Source organism: Lactuca virosa, chromosome 4 (genome assembly GCF_052849685.1).
Source record: "Lactuca virosa cultivar CGN04683 chromosome 4, Lactuca_virosa_CGN04683_v6, whole genome shotgun sequence".
Lineage (NCBI taxonomy): Eukaryota > Viridiplantae > Streptophyta > Magnoliopsida > Asterales > Asteraceae > Lactuca > Lactuca virosa.
This window is the reverse complement of record NC_136429.1, coordinates 423,598,246-423,621,231: the sequence shown is the minus strand read 5'-3', so window position 1 is coordinate 423,621,231 and position 22,986 is coordinate 423,598,246. Positions and strand designations below refer to the sequence as shown.

The window sequence follows — 22,986 nt, the reverse complement described above, 5'->3', positions numbered from 1 at the left end:
GACTGAACTTATGCAATCTTAACTTCTTGCCACCTGGCAGTACAGGGCCTGCCATTGCTTCCAAGTTGTTATGCAACCAATTGAGAACTTTCAGAACTCCTATGCAAAGCCAATTTTAACTGGAATGGGCACAGAATATGTCAACACGGTAGTTTATAAACCTCAAGTCGTGTGCTAGTGAAGAACCTCAGGTTTTATTCTTGATTAGTTCTTGAAATTCTTTTTAGGATCTTTAAGACTCCCACTATCCTCTTGACATATAAGACTATCTTGCCAAATATTCAAGAGATAGTGCGGATTCTTTATCAAGACAAACACTTCACACAATTGGCCTTAGTTGGTCTTTGTTTTATCCAAAACATCACAACTTACCAATTTCAAATGTACAAGAGTAGGACACTTTTACTCTTACATTTGACAAGTGTTTTAAACCTTTCTTTAAGATATGTCACTCAAGTTACAATATTGGAGTATGACTCTAAGAATTGTTTTGGAACGAAGTATGACTCATCTTCCTGATCTAACCATTTCAACAATTCATGACTCCTCTTCTTAGTCATAAGAATGCACTAAGATGACCTTTAGAGGACTAATTGTGATATGATTTCTAAATCATTAAGATGATCACAAACATGATACTAAAGTACTCTCCCATCTTTTCAGATTTGAGAAACTTTTATCTTTCTGCCTAATTTGATTCTTCCCATTCGTTCTGCCATACATTGAGACTTTTCCAATGTTTCAGAATTATACTTAAACTTGTAAGTATAACCACATTTACTAAACTTTAGTAAATCAAATAGTGGTGGACATGACCAGTTCACAAGAATGTGTACTCGATCCCTTTAGTCCTTCACTTGACTCACACATCCATGTGAACAAGTATAGGCAGTAACCTTATACCCCCCTTATAGACCGGCTTCGTGAATGAGGTCTACTAATGGTAAGACGACTTGCTCTTATACATATAATATATTAAACTTTTAATATTATAATAGTATACGGGTGTATTTTAGACATTTAAAATACTTGGTGGTTTAATCTATTAATTAAACTAGACTTTTAATTTAATTAAACTCAAACCATATATTTATGGATTAATAATACTCTTTTAATTAAACGGTTTAATTAACTATTAATAGAGTCCATAAGAGTTCATTTGAACTATTCAACAAAAAATCATAATTCCAATTATTAAACTCAAAATTAAAACCATTTAATAATTGTTTAAGTTATGAACCCAAGAGTTTTAGAATTCAATTCTTTTTTTTTTCAAAAAAAACTTTTCTCAAATTCCAAAACTTGAGGGCAAGTTTTGTAATTCTTGAAAACCTTTGGATTCCATAACTTATGGAATTAATGGTGTTTTATGATGAAACTTTCCATGTTCCATAACTTAAGAACAAGTTATGGAATTCTTTAAAACATTAACACCAAATTTTGTCACTCCATAAAAACTTTGAATCAATTTTTTTTTTTAAAAAAAAAAAACTTTCATATCCATAACTTATGGAAGTTTCAAAAACCCTTAAGATCACAACTTTAAAAAAAACTTTTGAGCTCCAAAATTTTATGACAAAATATGTAACTCCTTAAAACATTTAGATCAAACTTTTAAAACTAATAAAATAATCATATCATTTTATCTTTTACTAAATTTGACCTAATTCAACTCATATAACAAATGATTCAAATTTTACAAATAATTTGTTTTTCACAAAACAAGTAATTATCTTAAAATTTGACAAACGTCATGTTTTTTTTCCTTTTTTTTCAACTTGAAAATAAAACATTTGCATCAATATAACAGAAAACAACCAGGCTCTGATACCACTGTTGGGTTTTGAGCATTCTAACACTCTTATGGTGTACATGCAACCCTATAAACCTTGGATCTATGTTTTCTCTATTATACATGCAAATATTAACTATTCCAAGGTTTCATCCTAACTAGCATATTATGAAGCACCTATACTACAAAGTTCTAGTTAGATGACATACATTTTGATGTAGCTTGATGTCTTCAAGCTTTAAGAGCTTAGCCCCAATAGTGTGGAAGCCTCAAATGGAATCACAAATCACCAAAACACCTTGGAAGAACTTGAGAGAATATATATGCACACTAAAATCGGCCCACTCTTATTTTCACACACTGTGCCAATTTTGTGAGCCAAGGACCCCTTTATATATTATGGAGGATTAGGGTTACATCCATGTAAACTCTAATACCCATGACCTTTCATTTACATAGGATCCATGGGTTAAAAGCTCCATGGACCATCCATGAAAGCTTAGCCCAACCTAAATGAACTTGGCCCATTCCATATATATAAGAGTCCATATTTAATTAGTTCTTTTTGATCACTTAATTAATTATAAATTAATTCTTGATCAATACTAATTAAATAATATGATTCCATATTACTATATTAGAACTTATAATATATTAATATAAATCATAAATATACTATTCTCAAAAGACTATCCATATAAATTATGCCCGTGAAGTGCAACCCAAATGGACCATGCCGGGTCGGGTCAAGTACATACCAAATATAGTTATGGACTTAGACATTAATCCAACAACTATCACTGTCATCAGGTCGGTCATGTGAAGACCAACTATCACAGCTCGCAGCCAGGCCGGCGCAGGCTCCAACGCCGGCTACATTGAAGATACCGGATGGGAGGCCAGTCAAGATAGAGCCTATGAAGGGTCAGGGACGTGCCTTCCAGCTGACAGCAGAGGAGGCCAGGGCAACACCGGATGTGGTTGCTGGTATATCTCTCTCCTTTATTTCATTTATTATAATTGTTTTATGCTTATCTTTTGTACCTGTGATTAGGTACGCTTTTAGTGAACTCTTTGCATGCTTTGGTTTTATTTGACTCGGGGGCGAGTCGGTCCTTCGTATCTCAGTCGTTTAGTAGGGAGTTCAATGTGCCAGTGGGCGAGTTAGAGTGTCCGTTGCGAGTCTCTATCGCCAACGAACACGGGGTTTCTGCTTCTTCGGTCTACCGAGGGTGTGAGTTGGAGATTTTCGGGGTTTCCTTTCCGATAGATTTGATTCTGATCCCCATGGGGGAGGTGTGTGTGATTGTAGGGATGGATTGGCTTAGTCGGTTTGGTGCTATGATTGTCTGTGAGGGCCAGCGAGTGGTAGTTCGAACCCCAAGTGGGGGAGAACTGACTGTATATGGTGAGGGCACCAGAGTGGGATCAGGGTTTTGTTCAACTGTCAGGGCTCGGCAGTATATTCAGCACGGGTGTGCAGGTTATCTAGAGTATGTGGTGGATACGCGGGTCAAGGATCATATTTCAGTTTCAAAGGGTCCAGTAGTTAGGGAGTTTGCCGACGTGTTCCCGGAGGAGTTGCCAGGGATACCTCCGGAGAGGCAGGTCGAGTTTCGGATCGACCTGGTGCTGGGCGCGGCTCCTATCGCCAAGGCGTCGTACCAGTTGGCGCCACCCGAGATGCAGGAGTTGTCTTCACAGCTGCAGGAACTGCTGGGCAAGCAGTTCATTCGACCTAGCAGTTCTCCATGGGGAGCACCGATCCTTTTCGTTAGGAAGAAGGACGGTTCGCACCGGATGTGCATTGATTATAGGGAGCTGAACAAGTTGACGGTGAAGAACCGTTATCCACTCCCTAGGATAGATGATCACTTCGATCAGTTACAGGGTGCATCTTTGTTCTCCAAGATTGATTTGAGGTCGGGGTATCATCAGGTCCGGGTCAGAGAAGAGGACGTGGAGAAGACCGGGTTTCGAACTCGTTATGGTCATTACGAGTTCGTGGTGATTCCATTTGGGCTCACCAACGTGCCAACAGTATTCATGGACCTGATGAATCAGGTCTGCAGACCGATGCTTGATCGATCGGTCATTGTGTTCATAGATGATATCTTGGTGTATTCCAAGACCCGAGAGCAGCACGAAGAGCACCTCAGGGACTTGTTGGGAGTTCTGAGACGAGAACGGTTGTACGCCAAGTTCTCGAAGTGTGAGTTTTGGTTGCGAGAGGTCCAGTTCCTCGGACATCTCGTTAACAGGAAGGGATTTTGGTCGACCCGGCCAAAATCGAGGCAGTCATGCAGTGGGTGGTGCCGAGGTCACCTTCGGACATCAGGAGTTTTATGGGTTTAGTAGCATACTACCGGAGGTTTATTCGGGATTTCTCTAAGATTGCAGTACCCCTCACTCGTCTGACGAGGAAGGGGTGGATTTCCGGTGGGGCCCTGAACAGCAGAGGGCGTTCGAGATTCTCCGTCAGCGTTTGTGCGAGGCTCCAGTCTTGACATTCCTAGAGGGAGTGGAGGATTTTGTGGTGTTCTGTGATGCATCCATCACAGGTTTAGGGGAGGTCCTCATGCAGAGAGGATGGGTGATAGCCTACGCGTCGCAGCAACTAAAGCCGCATGAGACAAGATATCCTACTCACGATCTGCAGCTGGGAGCGGTGGTGTTCGCTCTCAAGATATGGAGACATTACTTATATGGGGTCCGTTGTACCATATACACGGATCACAAGAGTCTGAGACACATCATGGATCAGCCGAACCTGAACATGAGGCAACGCAGGTGGCTGGATGTAGTCAAGGACTACGATTGTGAGATCCTTTACCACCCCGGTAAAGCGAACGTGGTGGCGGACGCTTTGAGCCGCAAGTCAGTTGGGTCTTCCACCCCAGCAGTGTATGAGGATAGCGGTGGATTCTCCGCTTATGCGCTTGATCAGGGATGCTCAGATTGAGGGCATGCGACCGGAGAACTGGAATTTGGAGAGGATCAAGGGTGAGAACACCCGATTTGTGCAGGATAGTCGGGGATTATTGACCCGATGCGGTCGAGTATGGGTTCCGATGTCTGGTGGGGTCAGACAGACAATCATGGAGGAGGCTCATAAGTCTCACTTCTCTATTCACCCGGGGGCCACCAAGATGTATCGAGACCTGAGTTTGAGTTACTGGTGGCCATGTATGAAGCGTGAAATCGCTTGGTATGTCGAGAGGTACTTGACCTGCAGGATGGTCAAGGCCGAGCATCAGAGGCCGCATGGTATGCTGCAGCCTCTAGAGATTCCCATGTGGAAATGGGAACAGATCACGATGGACTTCATTACCAAGTTGCCGAGGACGACGAAGGGATTTGATGCTATATGGGTCATCGTAGATCGATTGACCAAGAGTGCCCATTTCTTGGCTATTCGGGAGAGTTCGTCGGCTGAGAGGTTGGCCGAAATGTACGTGCGTGAGATCGTGTCTCGCCATGGGGTTCCGGTCTCCATTGTCTCTGACCGAGATGTTAGGTTTACCTCCCGTTTCTGGCAGAAGTTCCACGAGGAACTGGGCACGCGGTTGCACTTTAGCACAACATTCCATCCGCAGACCGACGATCAGAGCGAGCGGACCATTCAGACCCTCGAGGATACGTTGAGGGCGTGTGTCATTGACTTCGGTGGGAGTTAGGATTCCCACCTACCGCTTGCGGAGTTCGCCTACAACAACAACTATCATTCCAGCATTGGCGCCCCGCCTTTCGAGCTGTTGTATGGGCGGAGATGTCGCACCCCGGTTTGTTGGGGTGAGGTCGGACACAGGGTGATGGGGCGGACGGAAGTAGTCTTGCAGACTACCGACAAAATTCAGCAGATTAGGCAGCGATTGCAGACCGCTCAGAGTCGGCAGAAGAGTTACGCCGACAGACGACGATCTGAGTTAGAATTTCAGGTGGGTGATATGGTACTCCTGAAGGTCTCACCCTGGAAGGATGTGATTCGCTTCAGGAAGAGGGGGAAATTGGGTCCCCGTTACATTGGGCCGTTCAGGATCATTGCCAGGTTTGGCAAGGTAGCTTACAGGTTAGAGCTACCGGAGGAGCTTAATCGCATCCACATCACTTTCCACATTTCGCAGTTGCGAAAGTGCATTATGGATCAGGAGGCAGTGGTGTCGTTGGATGATATTCAGGTCGATGAGCGCCTGAATTACGTGGAGAGGCATGTGGCCATACTGGAGAGGAAGATGAAAGTTCTGTGGAACAAGGAGATACCTTTGGTAAAGGTACAGTAGGAGCATCGGAGGGGGTCCGAGTGGACGTGGGAGCCAGAGGCAGAGATGCGGGAGCACTATCCGGAGCTGTTCGTCACGGCAGACTTCGAGGACGAAGTCTAGTTCAAGTGGGGGAGAACTGTAACGTCCCGATTCTCAGGTATCGATTTTATATAAGAATCTTCTTGATTTCAAGGTCTACTCGACGAGTTGGTTGCCCTACTCGTCGAGTAGCAGCGGATTGGTTCGTGTGTTTTAGTGACCTACTCCCCGAGTCCAAGAAGGGACTCGACGAGTAGGAGCTGGCAGATGAAACCCTAAATTTCGGGGTATTGCACCCTATTTAAAGGATCATTGACCTCCCCCAGCTTCCCCTTTACAGCTCCTTGACACTCTTAAACCCTAAATCGCGTGTGTGTGTTTATTTGGTGTGTTAAAGCTTGGAAGAGGGATCTTGGTGAGGGAATACTTGGGAAGAACAAGTAAATTGAAGCAAGGAACTCGTGGGAACCAAAGATCTACTTCATTTTTTACTCTCTTGAAGGTATTAGGCGGTTTCCTTGGCTCATTTCATTCTAGATCTCTTTTGGGTGGATTTTAGGGCTTTCCTAGTATGTTTGGAAGCTTTGCTTGTGTGTAAGCTAAGATCTGAAGTTGTAACTTCAGATCTGAACTCTCTTGGGTCTTTAGTCCATAAAGCTTCCAACTTTTGCAAAGATGAGACTCTCCTTAAGTGCAAAACCTCCATTGCAAGCTTAATTTGTCATTTTAAGACTTTAGGGCCTTGCATGCACGTAAAGTTTGCAACTTTACGTGATAAACATGCCTTGGGGGACTGGATCTACAATATGGAGCCTTAACATGGCTTAAAAAGCCTCTGTATGGATGAAGGACTGAAGGGACTCGGCGAGTCGCATGGTCGACTCGGCGAGTCTGATGAAGATTTTCGTGGGCTCGGCGAGTCAGATGAGAGACTCGGCGAGTCGGCTAGAGTTTTCCCAACCTTGGGACACGTATGAACACGACGAGTTGTAAGGGGAAAACTCGCCGATTTGGCCGAGGAGTTACGACCACTGACACTAGGAACTCGATGAGTCACTCAAGTGACTCGGCGAGTTGGTGAGCATGAAAGGAACTCGGTGAGTGGCTGGTTGTACTCGACGAGTTGAGGTCAACATGGACTGTTGACTTTGACAGTTGACTTGGACCTTGACCACGGGTTGACTTTTGGACTTCTGGGACATTTTGGGAAATTGGAAATTTACAAGCATGGTTCTATGATACATTTAGGTGGTGGAGTTGTACCAGAAATCCAAGAGCTTGAGTTTATCTTCGAGTCGACAGTATGAGGTGAGTTATCCTCACTATACCAATGGGTCTAAGGCACCAAGGCCGGCCCTTTATATATTTGTATCTGGATTATGGCATGATATGTTTATTGATTACATCCTGGTAGTTAGGATGGTGGTATGCTTATGCTTAGTGACCTGGTTAGGTCAGTGTCTTGGTTATAGGATGATGCTATATTAGTGACCGGTTAAGTCTGTATCCCAGTTATTGGGATATTGCTATGATTAGTGATCTGTTAGATCGGTTTGACTGTTATATGATATGAGCGGTCCGGATAGGCTGTAGGCCCTGCGAGGCGGTCCAGTCAAGCTGAAGGCTCATTATGCATGTTGTTCTATAATTGTTATATGATGTGGTTATATTTGTATGGAGTTGGTATTTTGGGGGAAACTCACGAAGCTTTCGGGCTTACAGTTTCAGTTTATTGTTTCAGGTACATCAGGGGATTGCGGCAAGGCGAATGCATAATCATACAGCTCCTCATGATTTGTTTATGTTTCTGGGAAAACTCTGATATTAGATATTTTGAAAACAAACTTTGTAATGATGAATGGTTTTAAATGTTTTGAAAAAGTTTTAATTTGGCATGAAATTTTTGGGTGTTACATCTAAGTTGAATTCAAGAGAGTTTCACATGAAATTCAAGAAAGGAAGAATTTTCTCATGTTCTTGAGGAGAGAGGTGGTTTTCGGTTGATGATACTTGAGTGAGAGTTCTTGAGTTTTCGGCTGAGAAGTGTAGAATGAAGGGAAAAATCAGTCAAACTCATATATATACATAAGGGATTGCAGCCGAGAACACTTTCTGAGGATATATAAGCCGCCTCGCAGGTTTGCGGTCCGGAGTGTACGGCTGCGAATGGTTTGCGGCCGCAAACCGTTTGCGGCCCGAAGAGTGTTTGCGGTCCGAGGAGAAAAAAAGAAAGAAGGAGAAGCAGCGAGGGTTTGCGGCTTGGAAGCCGTTTACGGTCCCAAGGCTTACTGCTCATGCGAGACTTATCGGGCTTTAAGATGTTTCTACTTCTTAATTTTCACAACACTTTACCAAGTGTCTAAATGTATCAAACATATTTATTTTAACTTTATTAAAATAATAAATCACTAAGTTTGACTTTTGTTGACTTATACAACGTAGAAAATAACGGGATGTTACAGTGCCTCCACCACACCGTGGTAATCCCAAAATGAAAAACTCAAATACATAAAGAGGTGCCTCAAGATCCGGGCGTTACAACATGTGACTAATAGTAGTTTATGGTCACAGTTTAATAAAAGATGCATCACTAAAAGTCAATAATAGTCATGACAAACAAACAAAACGTGTAACTAGAAGTAGTTTATGGTCATGGTTTAATATATCACGTGTCACTAAAAGTTGACAATAGTCATGACAAATGAAAACCATGTGACTAATACTAGTTTATAATCATATTTTAATATATTACGTGTCACTAAAAGTCAGAAAGAGTCATGAAAACAAAAATAACTTGTGAGAGAAAATAGCTTATGGTGACGGTTATCAAAAAATGATTGAAAAAACTACAAAAATTGGTGCCCTTTTGGTGACTGTTTTTACCTATAATAATAGTTTTTATGAGTTATAGTCACTAAAGTTAAACGTCACCATAACTTACCTTTAATGATGCGGCCTTTTGTTAAACATTGAATGAAAAAAAACGTCATAAAATGTTTATAGTGATAGGTTTTTTGGATGGCCAAAGGCCAGTTTTGTACTAGTGATAATGTATCCACCAACAAGTATAAGCCACCAAGAATGCTAGTTCTTCACTTGTACTTAGAGCTTCTTAAGCCTTGAAGAAGGGCTTAGGAAGAAAGAAGAGAAGAAGCAACATCAAATGAAAGCCTCATGCATCTTATTTATACTCAAACATCATATATAAGACCCATACCTCTACAATGGTCAAAAGTATGGCACTTAAGGAGTACGATGTATGTAAGAAAGAAGCTTGCAAGCAAATTATCACCCATCCCTAGTCATTTTTCGTTTATTATGGAAGTAAGAGGCAAATTGGAGTGTCTTACACTTAATCTTATGTCCCACATGTTCATTAGTTTATATATATAATATAAATGAACTGGTAGTAATGCAAAAATAAATAACACAACTTATTCAATCATATCTTATGATATAATAGTTGGTTACAATCCTAGAAAATATTATATTCATAAAACAATAATTTTCCTATTATATATTATTTACACAAAAAAATAATTCATTTAAAATTAAATACAAGCGTTAATAATATTTATTAATAATAGAATTATAATAAATATACAATATGTGACTACTTGCTAAAGGTGTAACCCTATAAAATCATATGTTATATACAAACATCAGTCTAATACTAGCGGTTATGTGACCTTTATCACACTAGCACATATAAGGGATTTTTTAATGTTTTTATACTTCTAGTTAAAAACCGTTTGATATCATGGTTATTTAGTTCATGCAATAAGCAATGGTATAATTTAATTTAAAATTACATTTTAACCTTGTTCTTTTATAAAAACCAAATTTTATAGAATCGATGCACTGTATTAAGCTTGGACGTTTGAATTCTATAGAACATTTATAAACCTTTTAATACAACTTCATTTTATAAAATCAGCTTTGAAGTTTTCTAAGTCTCTAAAATCTCAATTTTAAACTTATATAATTTTAATCGCAAAATTTACCGTTATGTTAAAAGATAAATTTCAATAAAACCAAACTCATTGTGATCTTTTTTAAGTTCAAATTTATGTAGCATTTTTAAAATCTAATTTTACAAACATGCATAACATATAAACATAAAACAAGCATCACAAACATTAAAACATATGTGCATAACCAATCATTTTTACTGACATTTTTGTGAGTCATCACAAAAATGTCAAGTACATTCGTAAGGGACATTTTAAGGGACAAAATCTTCAGCTTGTTGCATTTTATCCGACCACTTGCTTTGAAAACTAAAGTAGCAAAGCTTCATAATTTTATAAAAGTTATAAAAACTTTATAAAATCATGGGGTGACATTTGATCTTCCAAAATGGTATTCATCATCATCTTGTTATATTTTGATAAATATAAACTGTTTCTAAAACTAATTTATTACTTACAAAAATAAACAAAATGAAAACTATTTGTTTAATTATTACATACCATACTATTACATAAATATTACAACCATTCTAACAAATCAACACAGACAACAACATAAGATGTCCATGGCCAGTTTGTGGACATCACACACACACACACACACACACACACACACACACACATATATATATATATATATATATATATATATATATATATATATATATATATATATATATATATAGGGAAAAGTTCAATAGAGAACCATAATTATTGGTTCTTCAAGGAACCAAATCTTTTTTTCAATTTCTAGAGCTTATTCTTTATCGAAAAAAAAAATCTAAAAATATCTAAATTCATATATTAACATTGTGAATGTGAAAAATATTTTTCGGATTCACCGTGTGAATCCGGATTCACGTTGTGAATTTTCAAAGATTCACATTGTGAATTTGACGTAAAAAAATAAAAAAAAATCAAATTTGATATCATTGGAAAAAGGATAAAAAGTTATGAATTTCTGTATTTTTAGTTTTTTTTTTGATAAAAAATAAGTTGTAAAAGTTGACAAAAAGATTAGTTCCTTTGTTAATTATGGTTCTCTATTGAACCTCACCCTATATATATATATATATATATATATATATATATATATATATATATATATATATATATATATATATATATATATATATGAAACAATAATTTGTTTTTTGAAGACAACTTTGGTGACAAAATATGCATGTAAACTTTTGTAACATAAAATAACAATTATAAAGATATCATAGATATTGTAGAACTAAATGTAATTAATAATCCAATAAAGTAATATTTATTAATATATAAATATTATATATTAAAAATAATATTTATTAATATATAGTTATACACTAAAAAAAGTAATCCAATCAAAATAAAAAAAATATTTAATTAAAAGAATTAATGTATAATAATTAAATAAAATAAAAAAGAAGAGATGTAGAAATAATCATTGTAGTTTGGTTGCAGAAATGGTCCCTAAGGGTAAAATTGTCATTTTAAAAAAGTTGACAACCAAACTGTTAAAGTTAACATTTTTTGAACAAAAACACAGGGTATCCAAAATTGGCCACTTTTGCGCCATAAAATATTTTTGGACCAAAACCACATAAGTTTGGCAACCACAAGATCATTTTTGCGATTTTGTCTAGAAAATATGTATGAATTTTTTTGCAAGTAGAAAATCATCTGTGTTTTTTAAAAACAAAGATTATTCCAAATAATATTAATAATCCAACCAAGGTTGCAAAAATAGGTTTGATACCAATTGTAAGGTTTTATTCAAAAATTAGTCTAATTATATAGTCATAACTACGAGATTAACAATAGAAACACTTTAAAATTTCAATAAACTTAAAACCATTGTAACTCACCAAGGATCATTTTGCAATCATGGAAATATTAAATCAATCATAGAAACAAACTATTACAACATTTGAAGTCTTTAATTCTCATGGGAGATGGAAGTTGATGAAGTGATGCATGAAACTCTAAATGAGAAGTTCTCTAAAGGTATCCACCAAGCAAGTGTAAACCACTAAAACATGTTAGTCTTCACTTGTATTAAGTTGTTCTTAACCCATTAAGACTTATACTAACTAAACCTGAAGGAGAAGCAACTTATGAACCCTTAAACTCTACACTACTCAAGGCAAGAGAAGAGAAGGGAGAGCTCAAAGGTGCTCTCGGTTTTTGCAGCCAAGAAGGAGGAGAAAATAGTAGAAAAACTAGCTAGTTTTTGCATGATACTCTTCTTTATATACTTGGTCATATGTACTAAGTCAATGCTTGCAATTAAAAAAAACATGGTCCTCATATCACAAGCATGACATAGAACAGACAAGACCAACACACAACCTCCCATCGCTCTTGCACTACTAGAAAACATGGGGTTTTCCTACAGAAAATAGCTACGGAAAATTTCCGTAGCTAATTAGCTACGGAATCGCTACGGATCAGCTACAGAATGGGACGCCCTAGTTTAGTAACAGAATAGCTACCGAATAGCTACGGATGCTAGTCTGTAGCAATTCCGTAGTTAATTAGCTACAGAATCGCTACGGAATACCCACAGATACTCATTACCTACGGATTAGCTACGGAATATGCTTTCCGGTAGAATTCCGTAGCTAATCTGTAGGTAATTAGCTACGAATTTTTCTTATTTAGGATTTTTCGGGCAGCAAACGTCGTTTTTTTTTCGATTCGATTTTTCACACCTCTACTATACATGATTATCTATATTTTCACCAACTTATAGCTATTAATATCCTTCATAAATTCGTGTGCCCCTTCGGGATCAAGTACTCGTTTCACAGTTTAACATTGTAATGCATATATTTTTCACCAACTTGTGATGGATTATGTTTTTATATGTATATTTATATACATGAATGAGTTGTGGTATATGTGTATGTGTGTTTGTGAGATGTATGTGAACGTATTCATAAGCATTATAGTGTTAAACCACTAAACGAGTAATGGATCACGTATGTGCACATGACTTTATGAACAATATTAATAGCTATAAGTTGGTGAAAATATAGATAATCATGTATAATAGAGGTGTGAAAAAAACGGAACGAGAAAAACGAAGTTTGGTGCCCGAAAAATCAAAAATAATAAAAATCCGTAACTAATTAGCTACGGATTAGCTACGGAATTCTAACGGAAAGCATATTCCGTAGCTAATCCGTAGGTAATTAGCTACGGATTAGCTACAGATTGTTTCTTATTTTCGATTTTCCGGGCACCAAACGTCGTTTTTTTTTCGCTCCATTTTTTTTACACCTCTACTATACATGATTATCTATATTTTCACCAACTTATAGCCATTAATATCGTTCATAAAGTCGTGTGCCCCTTCGGGATCAAGTACTCGTTTCACAGTTTAACATTGTAATACCTATACTTTTCACCAACTTGTGATGAATTATGTTTGTATATGTATATCTATATACATGAATGAGTTGTGGTATATGTGTACGTGTATATGTGCATGTGTATGTTTGTTTGTGAGATGTATGTGAACGTATTCATAAGTATTATAGTGTTAAACCACTAAACGAGTAATGGATCCCGTATGTGCACATGACTTTATAAACAATATTAATAGCTATAAGTTGGTGAAAATATAGATAATCATGTATAATAGAGGTGTGAAAAAAACGGAGCGAGAAAAACGAAGTTTGGTGCCCGAAAAATCAAAAATAATAAAATTTCATAGCTAATTAGCTACGGATTAGCTACGGAATTCTAACGGAAAGCATATTCCGTAGCTAATCCGTAGGTAATTAGCTACGGATTAGCTACAGATTGTTTCTTATTTTCGATTTTCCGGGCACCAAACGTCGTTTTTTTTTTCGCTCCATTTTTTTTACACATCTACTATACATGATTATCTATATTTTCACCAACTTATAGCCATTAATATCGTTCATAAAGTCGTGTGCCCCTTCGGGATCAAGTACTCGTTTCACAGTTTAACATTGTAATACCTATACTTTTCACCAACTTGTGATGAATTATGTTTGTATATGTATATCTATATACATGAATGAGTTGTGGTATATGTGTACGTGTATATGTGCATGTGTATGTTTGTTTGTGAGATGTATGTGAACGTATTCATAAGCATTATAGTGTTAAACCACTAAATGAGTAATGGATCCCGTATGTGCACATGACTTTATAAACAATATTAATAGCTATAAGTTGGTGAAAATATAGATAATCATGTATAATAGAGGTGTGAAAAAAACGGAGCGAGAAAAACGAAGTTTGGTGCCCGAAAAATCAAAAATAAGAAAAATCCGAAGCTAATCCGTAGCTAATTAGCTACGGATTTCTAACGGAAAGCATGTTCTGTAGCTAATCCGTAGGTAATTAGCTGCGGATTAGCTACAAAATTTTCTTATTTTCGATTTTTCGGGCACCAAACGTCGTTTTTTTCGATTCGATTTTTTCACATCTCTACTATACATGATTATCTATATTTTCACCAACTTATAGCTATTAATATCGTTCATAAAGTCGTGTTTTCCACTTCGGGATCAAGTACTCGTTTCACAATTTAACATTGTAATACCTATACTTTTCACCAACTTGTGATGGATTATGTTTGTATATGTAATACCATCACCATCACCATCACCACCAACACCATCACCACCACCACCACCATCACCATCACCATCACCATCACCACCACCACCACCACCACCTCCACCACCACCAGCACCTTCACCATCACCATCACCATCCCCATCCCCATCGCCATCATCATCATCATCATCATCATCATCATCATCATCATCACCACCACCACCACCTCCACCACCACCATCACCATCATCACCACCACCACCACCACCTCCACCACCATCATCACCATGACCATCACCATCACCATCATCATCACCAACACCAGCACCAGCACCGCCACCGCCACCGCCACCATCACCATCACCATCACCATCACCAAAGGGGCAGCGCCCCTAGCGGGGTCCAAGGGGCAGAGCCCCTGGCTGGGTTAATCCTCATTAGATCCGGATTACTCCGACTTGCTTCCAAAGCAACTAATGACTTGCTTCCAAAGCGACTAATGACGGCCCATCATCATCATCATCATCATCATCATCATCACCACCACCACCACCACCACCACCACCACCATCACCATCACCATCACCATCACCATCACCACCACCACCATCACCACCACCACCACCATCACCATCACCATCACCAGCACCAGCACCGTCACCGTCACCGTCACCGTCACCAGCACCGTCACCGTCACCGTCACCGTCACCGTCACTGTCACCGTCACCAGCACCAGCACCGTCACCGTCACCGTCACCGTCACCGTCACTGTCACCATCACCGCCACCGCCACCGTCACCGAAATAATAGTAATAATAATAATGGAAATAATAATAATAATAATAATAATAATAATAAAGGAATGCTACTCTATATTGTTTAAAAGCAGTTATGGTAGACTTTGTATGTGGATGTGACATGCCCGGCCTGTTTGTTTAGTCTTTGATATTGTGCATACAATATCCGAGTTCGAATCCTACTGTCCCCATTTTTTTACGTTTTTTTAGCCTCCCAAATATGTCTAGGTTTTGTTTACCCGCTTGCTTTTCACCCAAATATTTTGAGGTTTTGTTTCCCTCCCGAATCCGGCCGCCTCCAATCTCCCACCTTTTCGTCTTCAATCTCATCTGCAATCGACATCACCATCACCGCTTTAGCATCGACCTTGCTGTCACCACTCCACGAAACGTATGCCTTGCAGTGAGTTTTCGATTTCTACTTCCTCAGTCGCATATCTCTAGCGGTCTACTGCTCAATTTTACCTTGCAGTGAGTTTTCGATTTCTACTTCCTCAGTCGCATATCTCTGGCGGTCTACTGCTCAATTTTACCTTGCAGTGAGTTTTCGATTTCTACTTCCTCAGTCGCATATCTCTGGCGGTCTACTGCTCAATTTTATTCTCTGTTGTTCGATTTCATCTCCAAGTAAAACCCTGAACTTTTTTTTTTATTTTTTGATATTTACTTCATGTATACAACCGCAATGTGAGTTTTCGATTTCTAATGCTCGATTACTTCGTTTTTTTTCTACTACTCTATTACTTCATGCTCAATTTTTTTTTCTTATGAAGTGTTTGTTTCATAAGTTCATAGAATCTAAATTTTTATTTATCAAAGTTGTGCTTCTTGTTCTACTTTGATTTGTATACCTCCATGATTTGGAGCAGTTACAGACATTTGTTTTGTTGCATTCACTTTGGCCCTATTCCTATTTGCCCTCTTTATCTTCGTTCTTGATTTTCTTCCGTTTTCACATCTTTTGTAGAGTGTATCAGCAACTGTTTTCTGTGATGTTTAATTTGATATTGTTGAGCAAATTCTTGTTGTTTATTCTCCTACAGGGTTTCATAGCTGAATTGTGTAATGGTTGTTGGTTGGTTGTCCTTCATGAAGCTTTCTGGTGTTGTATATTCTTGCTATGAGGTGGCTTCCTCCTTCCAAGTCATATTTTTCCTATTTTGCCCCTTATGTTGCTTTGGTGAGATTCAATATTTATGGTGTTGATACATTCATTTCTGAAATAGATTTCTCACTTTTAATTTAGCTAATGAACATTTTCCATTTTAATTCTTCCAGGACCTCTGTGGTTGTGATTGCAGTTGTTGATGGTGCTGTCAAAACACAATGACTTTCCTTTGGTTGTTGCAACGAGTTGTATTGAAGGACTAAACAAAGACTCGAAGACTGAGGACGATATCAATGTTAACCTGGGATTGTGAGGAAGAGGAAAGTTAAATCCAAACATGTGAAATTTTGATAAATCTTGTCATTTAGAAGTAAGGGCATTATTGTCCATTTAATGTTTTGCATCTAAATATGTTATGTTTATTTTAAAGGCGGTGGTTATAAGCATTGATCCTCGTAGACAATTTTTGACAAGTGAAGATGAGGTTGGATTCAAGGCTATTAAACTAGAAAATCTGGGTGAGTAAGAGTAGAATTATCAATTAAGTATTTTATGTTATACAACAAATTTGAATAACTTATAAATTTTTTGTTTTGTTAGGCCCAAATGAGGAAGAGTACGCCTGGTATCACTGCATCAGTGCACTGTAAGGGTTGTAAATAGCAACATACTTTTAAGTTTGACCAAATTTTTTATTTTGTTGTATAGATGATATTTATTGTAATATTTATTAATTGTTTTTTTTATTGTAATGTGTAAATAGCCCTTACATTTTGTTGTATAGATGATGTTTTTGTAATGTGTTAATGTAATGAATTTTTATTTCATTTTGACCAAATTAATTGTTTTTTATTTAAAAAATTTATTGTTTTTTTTTAAATAAAAAGTAATTAGCTACGGATTAACTACAAAAAATCCGTAGCTATTTACTTCCGTAGCTATTCCGTAGCTATTTAGTTACGTAGTTATTCCGTAGCTATTCAATTCCGTAGTTATTCTATAGGAAATCTGTAGCTATTTATTTCCGTAGCTATTCTGTAGCTATGGTAGCTACGGAAAATTCTGTAGCTATTCCGTAGTGATTCCGTAGCTAATCAGTAGCTATAATTTAGCCACGAGCCATTATGCTACAGACATTTTTGCGTAGCAATTCCATAGCTATCCGCTTATAGCTATGAAATAGCTACGGATTGTGTTGTAGCTATTAAACCAGTTTTCTAGTAGTGTTGCAAGGCCATGACTTTGATGAGAATATATAGGACCATGGTGTATCTTACACTTAAGCTTGAACTAACTAGTTACATGTACAACTAGATGGTAATATGTACATGGCATATATATTCGTGCCTTATGAATATAACATGTTAATGTTTCTCCATTATTACTATTTCCTATAAACAATAATTCCCTACATCTTGGTAAAATATTATTTCACAAAAAAATCAATTAAATACAAGTGTTGATTATATTTATTAATAATCAAATTACTTTAATAAATAATCAATTAGTAGTAATTTGCTATAAGGTGTGACCCTATAGGATCATATGTCATTAGTAAATATCATTCTATAAAGATATTTAGACATAAAGATATTAGCTTGTAAAATATTAGCTTGTCACACTCATCATAAATATAAGTTAATATTCGTCTCGACTCTCTTTGCACCGAGGTATTTTGTAGGGGTGGCAAATCGTGCTATTGTTTCGTGTTTTTGTCTGACACGACACGACACGACACGACAATGTTTTATGTAACACGAACACGCCACGACACGATGTCGTGTTTTTTTTAACTAACATGAAAACGAACGAATTAAAAAACGACAAACACGACACGACACGACAAAGATAAAATAAATAAAAACTAGTTTATTCAATGAATACTTAATCATACATAACACGACCAACACAACAAACACGAAAAACACGACAAGGAAATGCTAAATCGTGTCAATTTCGTGTCGAATTTTGAACACGAACACGACACGACATAACATCGTGTTTTTTACACTTAACACGAACACGGCACGAAAACGAATTCAGAATTCAGTTTCGTCCCAATTTCGTTTCGTGTCGTGTATTTTTGTCGTGTCGTGTCATAAATTGCCACCCCTAGTATTTTGGGACATGCTTTCTGGTGGGTCTTTTATTGAAGTCAAAAATCACACCGAAACATTAAAATAAATTCCTACTTATGCCAGAAAACAGGACTAATTAATTGTATGTCTATCTCTACCAATTGCAAGAAAGGAAAGAAACTAGATCCGAAACAAAATCAAATGCCTCGTCTTGAATCTTCTGGAATATTCCAACAGCAAATAATTGCGTTTAGACCGACGTCAAACATAATATTCATTAGTCAAAGAAGCTTGTATTGTGTTTAGTTCTTTAATATTAAAAAACGCGTTTTATTTCTTTTTGACAATAATGGACGATTAAATAATCTAACACCTTTTTCCCATTTTCATCACTTAACTTCCTTTCTAATTCATTCGTCGTTCCTAATTAACTATTACATCTCGTTCTATTCCCACCACCATGAATCCCCGTCTACACCCGACACGACCCATCTTCATCACGTTCACAGTGATTATCGTCATCGTTGTCTCTTTTCCGGCTATCTCATGCCAAGAATCCCGGCCATATGATGTTTGTGGCGAGGTTGTCCAGTGTGGAGACTTCCGACTACACTACCCATTTTGGGGGTCAGGTCGTCCGGCATACTGCGGCTACCCAGGGTTTCAGCTAACCTGCGAATCTAATGTTTCCCTACTCAGTTACCAGTCAGTTAACTACCAAATTCTGGATACGGATACAAGTACACAGACAATCACCATTGCTAGAAACGATCTCTGGGATGACTTTTGCCCTGAATATCTATACAACACCTCCTACGACTCGACCCTCTTCGGCGTCGACATTTCTGGTGATCAGGAGAATGTGTCTTTGTACTACGGGTGCAATACTAGTACACCCACGATTCCGTTGGGTGCTAATCACCTGTTTAGTTGCAATGTGAATGACACCCAAAGTGATGGTTATTTCCTTAGGACCAATCAGATAGTTTCCAACATGACAAGCTTCCTGCGACAGTGTCAGAATTACATCACTGTACCCGTGAAGCAATATCTTGCTGGTCGATTAGCGTCGCCATTTGCTACAGCAGATGAACTGAGACCAGCTTTGATGGCTGGTTTCGATTTAATATGGATAGCGAATGACGTTGAGTGCAATCAGTGTATGAGGTCAAATGGTCGGTGTGGCTCCAACTCGACTTCACCTGAATTGTTTGCTTGCTATTGTGATAATGGGATTTTCTCGTTAACTTGTAACAATACAAACGGAAGTGGAGGTACGTGATTTCCAATGTTGTAGATTCACATTTTGTTTAGGTTATTGTCAAACCAGAAACAGATGCAAACTGTCAAGTAGGTATCTTTATAGATTCGTTTGACAAGAGTATTTATAATTCTTCCTATTTCATGCATTTTGATTCACATTAAGTAGCTTTCATCGATGTTGCTTATTGCTCATGGTCTGATCTCCAATACGTTACCTTCTTCTTAACAGGAATCATGGGAGCTGCATCGTTGAAGCTTATTATAGGTAAGCAGACAAACTTTTGTCTATGTCAACCAAATTGTTTAATTAAAAAGACATTTACCAATAGTTTTGGAATCAAATTAAACACAAAATGTCCCGCTGCTTTTATTGAAACCGAAGACAAGTTATTCCTCATTGACAAATCATGTAAATATTATGTGCAGGCATTTCAAGTGCCATTGCAGGAATCCTGATCATATTGTTGGTGACGTTCTTTCGAATAAAAAGATGGAAAACTCAAGGTCTCATCCGACCACATAGAAAGCCTCGATTATTGGTAAGAATCTCCATAGACCACAATAATGACTTTGTTAGATTTCATGATTCCTAACCTAATGCAGCATCCGGTTTGGACAACAGGGAACCTCTCGAAATCATCAAATAGAAATATTCATACGGGACTACGGACCTATAGCTCCAAATAGATTTAGATATTCAGAAATCAAGAAAATGACAAACTCATTCGTTGAGAAACTGGGACAAGGAGGCTATGGAAGTGTCTACAAAGGACAATTGCCTGATGGGCAACTAGTTGCAGTAAAGCTCTTGGGCAAAGCCATGGGAGATGGAGAAGATTTCATTAATGAAATCGGTAGCATTGGTAAAACTTCTCATGTCAACATAGTCTCGCTCTTGGGTTTCTGCTTTGATGGAAACAAAAGAGCCTTGATATATGAGTTCATGCCAAATGGATCCTTGGAAAAGTTTCTACGTCATGATGAATCTCGTCTAGACTGGAACACATTATTTAGAATTGCAAAAGGGATTTCACGAGGTTTGGAATACCTACATGAACATTGTAACACAAGGATTGTACACTTTGACATAAAGCCACACAACATTCTATTGGACGAAGAGTTTGTCCCTAAAATATCTGATTTCGGTTTGGCTAAGTTGTGCAAGAGAAAGGAAAGTATTGTATCAGTTACGGGTGCAAGAGGAACTGCTGGATACATGGCCCCTGAAGTATTTTTAAAGAGACTTGGAGGGGCATCTCATAAGTCTGATGTGTATAGCTTTGGGATGATGGTTCTTGAAATGACTGGTGCATGCAAGGAAAATATCGCTAGCACAACAAACATGAGTGCAATATATTTTCCAGATACAATGTACAGGAAACTAGAAGATGGAGAAAATGTAGAGGTTGATGGGGTGAAAACAGAAGAAGATGAGGAATTAGCTAAGAAGATGGTGATGGTGAGCCTGTGGTGCATCCAGTCTGATCCATCGGATCGGCCTTCTATAAGTAAAGTTGTGGAGATGTTGGAAGGAAGCTTTCAGTCGTTGCATGTTCCAACTAAACGTTTCTGGTCATCTCCAACAAGGTATAGCCAAGGAACCTCAGCATCAACCACACTGGATTCAAGTCATGAAAGAGTATTAACACAGGCTACGCGGGAAGACTTGTCTACCTAATGCTTAGCCATGAAAGTTTCAATGTCTTAAACTTAATTTTAACTGGCTAATTAATCTTGTTCGATGTTAATTAAAAGCACTCCCCTTGTTTTAAATGTGACATATATTGGTTGGGGACTGATTTTTCCATAGAAATTTTTTTATCCGTGCACTGATATTTATGTTCAATGACAATTATACCCTATTTTAATTATATCTTTTTATTTTTTTTGCCAAGCCTGGACCCAACACTCTCTGCCATAAACATAGATCTAATTTGGATTTTCATGTAAAACGTGTGTATGAGTCTTTACTCCCAACCATCTCTAAGTACCACTTCTTCACTTCCACAAAATCATAGATTCTAAATGTTCACATCCAATTCTATTAGAATCAATGGAAAATTGGAATACAAAAGTAACAGTATTTCAATTTCTAAAATCAAAAGTGGTGGAACAGTTTCCATTCATACCCTTATATGATAAATAAAAATGAAGCAAGAAATAGTTACAACGTGAACCAAACAACAAAATAATGGGTTCATTCAGCAGCCAAACAAGAATATGATTGAAAAAGTACGAAAAATAAAAATCGAAAAAGGGGTTGACCTGAATCACGTTCACAATCTCTGTCAAAGACCATATGAAACAAATGGAGCAAGTTTAGAGATAGGAAAAGTAAGAGCAATGGATTTATGTCCGCCATATCAACAATTCCATTCATGAAAAAAAACCCACAAACAAGGACGTCATCGTAATCAATCGTTGATGGTGTAAATGGACGAAGCTCCGACGATCAACAGGGGCTGATTCTGTTGTGATATTTCGGAGATGGTAGGATTGAGATCAAGGGTGGGTGTCGAGCTGGTTCCTTCTCCTGATATCACAGTACAAAGAAAAGAGATGATCGTTAGACAACGTCCGGGAGTGGTTCCCAGGACGAAGATCCGACGATCAAGTTAGAATTGATTCCGAGAGAGGATAGAGAATGTCTGTGAGAAAAAGAGTCCAGTCCCCTTCTCCATGGGAAGAAGGGTTCTTTTATACCTGATCGAGAGACATGAGCCTCCTAACTGATTCTGTGGAGCCTTCCCTCGTGAGACGAGACGTGGCGGATCCGTATTGAAGGATCCTCCATCATGTCTTTCTATCTCGTTCCCCCATTGGCTAGAGGGGAATCTTCGATATAATGATGATCGTGGTTGTCGTCAGATAGGCAAGTGGAGCTTTCTGATTGGCTCCATGTTTTCCGGGGTATTCCTCCTGGGGAGAAGAGGGTAAGGCACAATTATGCCCCTTAACCGCCATACCAGTGAGTCCATGCAGGCGGAGGCCCGGCCTTGGCCTCAGACTGGGTATGACCAGACTCTAACTAGACCAAGCTTGGCGCTAGTTTGACTTTTCTTCTTTAATGTTTTTCCTGAGGGATACGTTAA

General features: G+C 38.1%; 1 protein-coding gene and 1 long non-coding RNA gene across 4 annotated transcripts; both read left to right on the top strand.

Moving 5' to 3' along the window:
* Positions 1-15,650: 15,650 nt before the first annotated feature.
* On the top strand, positions 15,651-17,380 carry LOC145169124 (uncharacterized). Of its 3 annotated transcripts, XR_013742322.1 has the most exons (5): positions 15,651-15,848; positions 15,944-16,072; positions 16,489-16,625; positions 16,724-17,071; positions 17,154-17,380. It is a non-coding gene; the product is annotated as an uncharacterized LOC145169124 (long non-coding RNA). The 3 variants fall into 3 exon arrangements; XR_013742321.1 differs by having other exon boundaries at positions 15,654-15,984; XR_013742320.1 differs by having other exon boundaries at positions 15,654-16,072.
* Positions 17,381-19,045: 1,665 nt separating this feature from the next.
* Positions 19,046-21,746, top strand: LOC145169123 (LEAF RUST 10 DISEASE-RESISTANCE LOCUS RECEPTOR-LIKE PROTEIN KINASE-like 2.1). Its single transcript, XM_079087693.1, has 4 exons — positions 19,046-19,905; positions 20,124-20,159; positions 20,321-20,433; positions 20,517-21,746. Exons 1-4 carry the CDS (start codon positions 19,092-19,094, stop codon positions 21,570-21,572), a joined length of 2,019 nt encoding a protein of 672 aa, XP_078943819.1. The 5' UTR covers positions 19,046-19,091; the 3' UTR covers positions 21,573-21,746.
* Positions 21,747-22,986: the final 1,240 nt, after the last annotated feature.